The sequence below is a fragment of the Trypanosoma equiperdum genome, assembly GCF_001457755.1.
Source record: "Trypanosoma equiperdum strain OVI genome assembly, contig: ctg_142, whole genome shotgun sequence".
Lineage (NCBI taxonomy): Eukaryota > Euglenozoa > Kinetoplastea > Trypanosomatida > Trypanosomatidae > Trypanosoma > Trypanosoma equiperdum.
This window is the reverse complement of record NW_027123427.1, coordinates 4,130-9,598: the sequence shown is the minus strand read 5'-3', so window position 1 is coordinate 9,598 and position 5,469 is coordinate 4,130. Positions and strand designations below refer to the sequence as shown.

The 5,469-nt window shown below is 44.9% G+C and overlaps 1 protein-coding gene and 1 pseudogene across 2 annotated transcripts; both read right to left on the bottom strand.

Moving 5' to 3' along the window:
- Positions 1-883: 883 nt before the first annotated feature.
- Positions 884-2,845, bottom strand: TEOVI_000025100 (uncharacterized protein; the record flags this gene model as incomplete). Its single annotated transcript, XM_067221402.1, has 1 exon — positions 884-2,845. The coding sequence occupies one exon, from the start codon at positions 2,843-2,845 to the stop codon at positions 884-886; it is 1,962 nt and encodes a 653-aa protein (XP_067077503.1).
- Positions 2,846-3,828: 983 nt separating this feature from the next.
- TEOVI_000025000:pseudogene lies at positions 3,829-4,783 on the bottom strand (annotated as a pseudogene). Its single transcript is given in 2 exon segments — positions 3,829-4,239; positions 4,241-4,783. Coding segments are annotated over 2 exon segments (954 nt in total).
- Positions 4,784-5,469: the final 686 nt, after the last annotated feature.

The following is a 5,469-nucleotide window of genomic DNA, read 5'->3' as shown; positions in this document are numbered from 1 at the left end:
ATATATATATATATCTAATAATATACGAAGAGGGCAAAAGAAGTTATGTGGACTTAAGGGGGTGAAACACCAACAAACATAAGTGGCAAAATTGAAACTACGGCAACCGGCGTTGAAGTGATGAGTGAAAAATGGACCCTCAACAAATAAATGTGAGTTCGTATTTGTATTATATATAGGTGCATGCACACGCACGCATATATATGAGTATGTGAGTGACCTATTAGGTGTTGGAAGAAACACGACACACAAATCTATACACAGAGGGGAAGCTAAGGGGCGCAAAAGGTTTAATGATGGAACATGCAAAACGTACAACTCACCACCAAACAACAAAGAACTACAATAGGATTTTCCCGCTATGAAATCTACGTTAACAAAAAAAAATAAAAAGCGAGGAAGGGGACACCGCATACGCACAACGATAAGCAACACGTCTAAAACTAAAACGAAAGGTCGAACCAACGGAGAACGAAGTAAAGAAACAGAAAGAAAAGAGCTAGCAGTGTTCGCTGTTGCCATACCGCACGTTCCCACAAGCGCAAGACGCACAAACAGAACTTGTTTCTTATCCACTACTCCATCCGTTGCTTCGAGTGAAGTGCTGGAGAAAATACAGCAGGTGACTGGAAAGTGAGATAGTGAGAAAAATGGGAATTGAAAGGGGTAGGTAAGTAATCAAATATATTCCTTGTTGCAAGACAAAAACTTTTTAAAAACGTATGGTTTGTTGACTTTTCTAATTCACACGATTTGTTCTTCTTTATTTGTACGTACCGTTTCTATAGGGCACGCGTTGTACGAAGTTCCCCTCGTCATTGTCAGCACCTGTCACTTCGATGCAATTGCTTCACATGCACATACTCATCGTTACATTTATTTGCTAGTCTAGCGCTAAGCGAGCGATTTTCTTATTGTCCAGCTCACTCTCAAGATCACTGGTTGGTGCAGGATTATACTGCCTGCTTTCCCTCCTATCCAACACCACACTATTCCGTGAACTCACATACGAATCAGGTGGCGTAGATTGTCCTGCAGGTGACTTCTCACTGAGAACACCTGGCGATGTCGTATTGGCTTGAATGGGTGACCCCCGATGATGCGAGCTTGAATGGTTCTGCGAGTGTGTTGACGCCACATTTAAGGGTGAGTCAACTTCCCCACAGCGAAATGCAGAGGATGAGGACGGCGCCCGCTCATCCTCATCGGGAGATGTTTGTTTATTTTGGGTAACACTGTGTTTTGGGCTTGCGCTCTCACTGTTGTTAACACGACACTGCTCAGGTGTCGGGGAAGGCTCTTGTTGTTGCGGTGACTGCTGTGCCTCCCCCATACTGTAGGAGGGGGAGCAATTTCTGGGAGAATACGCTGACATGGGCGATGCGTCAGTGGTACTTGCGTGAACTGCCGGTGGACTATTTGTCCCCGCCCCGAACCCCGGAAGTCCACCACTGTACAGACTACGGCTTCCCATCATATGCGGGTGCTGAAATTCACGTGTGCCAGCGGAGGTTCCGCCGTAAGGGAAGGGAAACTGAGGGGAATTACTTGAATTCATGGAGGTGGGTCTGCCACCATACCCATGATCCCCAACCCTGCCATGTGATGCACCGGAAACTGGTGGGGGAAACCTCCCATTTCCGTTGGCACCGCCGTATGAGCCGGCGTTGTGGGAAGCAAACAATTTTTGTAGTGCACCATTCATATACGCCATCTGACGGCCCATACGTGTCATATCACTCGCAAGACAATTGACAGTGTACTTCAAAGCTTTAATAGTTTCAGGCGAAGCCCCGTCACCTTCCACACCAGAACTTGATTTTCTCAACGGGGTGTTATGACCGCCTTCACCGCTAATGGGGGTACTACCTTTAGCGATAGTGGTAAGTTGGTTACTCAGTTGCTTAACAAGAGCACCTAAGTTATCTACTTCACCTTTCAGTGACTGCATCTCACTACGCCGCTTTGCATTTTCCTCCATTAAGTCACGTAACTCAGCCACCCAACGCACAGTGGTATCATTCATTGCCTCTAACGCACCATGCAGACGAGCAACTTGTTGCTGTGTTGAGCTCAACTCCTCCATCACCTGTTTGCTTTGGAGTCGAACCATCGCCTGGAGCTCATCGCGCAACCCGTCAACGTGCGCGTCAAGCTCCAGTAGTGAATTACGCACTAAGTCATGGTGGCGGCGAACGAGTTCATCTATGCGCCGATCCCCACGTTGTCGTTCCACCCGTGCCTCATTTTCCAGGGAGGCTATGGCGTCACGGACGCGCGTATTTTCCTGATTGCTCCGTGACACATGCTCTTGCAGTTCCCTTGCCAATTCTTCTACAGGGCGATCTACTGTACGTTTCATCCGACTAAACGCAGTTTGCAGTTCACTCACGCTACGCCTCGCGGTGTCAGCTGTCTCTCGCAGGGACTCCGTAAAGTCCAGTCGTGACCTCTGAGCATCATCAAAACGCTGCTGAATATTTAGGTTCAAGCTGCTAATTGTATCAGACAGCATTTGAGCAAATGACCCCCGGAGTTCCCCGACGCGCTCATCAATCATTCGTTTCATCGTTATATCCTCAGAAATATCATGACTTGAGGTGGGACCTGGAGGCAGAGAGACAGGTGGTGTTGTGTTAAGCGGAGTCGTAAAGGAGGTGTGGGAAACACCTCCAATGCGAAACCCGTCGTGCAAATTCCTCATCACAGAGCCTCGCGCCTCCATGTTAAGAAGTTGGCTTCGTTCCACTCCTGTACGGTCCATGATAGCTTTCATTTCCCTATTTATATGCTCAAGTCGCTGAGAAAAGTTATCTTCATCGCTGATGAAGGATGAAGTAAGCATGAAGGTGCCTCTTCACTTGTATCACTTGCCGCGTATTTCCTCTCCTTCTCCCCAGCACCCAACGAAACCCACCAACCACTGCAGTGGTAATATCGCGTTCTTTTATTATTATTTTTGTGAAAGAAACCACCCGAAAAGGTGTGACCCCTTCTTCCTTCTTTTGCCTCACCTTTCAACAACGCTCCAGAATCACAAAAAATAAAAATGACAGCAGCAGGGGGGAAATGCGATATATGCATACAGGTAGATGTATGTATTAACCAACAGATCGCAGATTGTTATTGTTATTATTCGTATTTGCATTGCTTACCAAAATATAAGGTGGTGCCACCGCATCATAGCGGGTTTCTAATACGCACGTACATGCTTTATCCAACTGGCACACTTATCACCCACCGCGAACGAAAATATATATGTATAGCATACATATTTTCCCGCCAATCCCTCGACCGATTAAAAGTAATATCCGAAAGACTAAATAAAATAAAACGCACCGAAAAAAAAAATAATAATAATTAATGAAAACGATAAAACAAAGAAAAGCGCGTATGCGAACATAGAGTAGACAAAACGAACTTACAGCCGATCCTGTTTGCGGCAAGGCTAAACAAATAATGGCGCAGGTGGCTACGGTTCAATTGTACGGAGGCACACACAAAAACAAACAAAGATGGCACAACACAAATCTATATATTTATGGTCGTCCATTTATTTATGCGCACGGGTAAAAGACGGCCGCACGATTCAAAATAGTGATAGAGAAGATCTAAAACCATGAAATGGTAGCGTGAGGAGAGGGTAGAAATAACAGTGATAATAACGATAATTATAATTATAATTATAGTGATGATGATGATGATTGTGACAACAATATCGAAGCCAAAGGAATACAATATGTACATATATATGTGTGTGCTAGTTCACGATAAAAACAAGAAACTTTAATAAAATGCTTAAAACATTGAAAAAGGTCCGTGGTGGTATTACCGACTCTTCTGTTCACTGCTCGCGCTGAGGCGATACACGCATTGGGTTTCACCATCAACCGCATTATCTGCTTTGGGGTACCACACGGGTGACGCAGGAAGTTCACACGCTTTAGAGCGATCATAGGCGTCACACAGGTATGACGAAAGTACCGGAGGAAACACTTTGGGAAACTCGTTACGGACATTTGGCGTCGACTTGGTATACCAAAAGACTACTTTTTGCTTCGTTTTCTCATCTACAGCAAACGAAGACAACTTCCAGAGGAAACTGAATGCGGAAGGCGCATTAACAAGAATTATCATCCCCAATCGTTCTGGAAAGTGATTTTGTATGGTCTTTATCACAGTTGTGCCTACACGAAGGTTGCTGTCCTTCATGTGAGAGTATGTTTCAAAGTCTGTAACAAACACCCACTGGCATCAACTGCAAAAGGTGGTTGAAAGCGGACACGCAGTGAGGAATGGGATCCGAGCGATCAGGACCCCAGCGCATCGACATAAAGCAAACGGGCCGATGTTCTAAATCCCACCCTACAAACTGCATCATATGCCTATTGGGATTATTCAAGCATTTCTCACACACCCAATTAGCTACATCCTTCTCTTTCCACCACTTAGTTGTGTTGCGCAGCATCTCGAAAGACTTTTTAGCCTTGAAGTCGCAGGCAACAAGGTAACGAATGAGCGCCCAGTCGTCATGCATCCCTTCGTCATACCATTCAGTGCCCTGCACAGTCACCTTAAATTCAGCAAGTACGATCCTTTGCTTTTCTGAAAGCTCATCCAAGCGTTGCTGCAGCGTCTTTACAACTGGCGGCGGCCGCACTTTAGCCGCCTCCTCCTCTGAAGTGAGGAAATATGGGATTTGAAATCCTTCATTCTGGCGAGGAAACAAAAAAAAATCGGCTGGAAGCGGGTCCAGTGTCGTACCGTCGCCCTTGCTACCCATGTGCAAAACCGAACCAATAAAAGATAAAAACAAAACACCTGGTCAATATTCCCGAAAAAACAAAAAAGGTCGACTACAAACAAAAAAAAATAGTGGAAACGAAGAAAACGAGAAGGGAACGAAACAAAACAAAGAATAAAGTGTTTGGTAAGTTTGCAAAACAATTAGAGTAAACCATCACGAACGGTTTGAGCGACGACAAAAGAGGGAAGCAACGTAGCTTTACGAAGAACACAGATCGTCACCGTTGAAGAGTGAACAAAGCAAATGACCACCGCGCCCTTATCCGGTACACAGATAGTCGGTAAGACCTTCCAAAATTCTGTAAACACAAAAAAATTGAAGGTAGCATTTTATGGCGGCGCTTCAGGTCACTTTTCTTTCTTTTACCACCTTTCTTTCTCTGTTTTATTCTTCCATATTTCTTTAGGTACCACGCTCGGCACCCGGTGTACACCTTCCCTTTTCACTCCCCCACCCACCCATGTAACCGCACGGAAACAACTAACCTCCCTATGAAGGTAGTGTGTAGGTATCCTTTGCTTTTCTTTCTTTTAAAACAAAATATATATATATGTTAAATCACCGCATACAAGTGGAATAAAACACTTCTATATACACACATACCAATGTATACACAAACAATATGTATAAGTGGAATGTGTGCATGTGCGTGCTCTAAACAC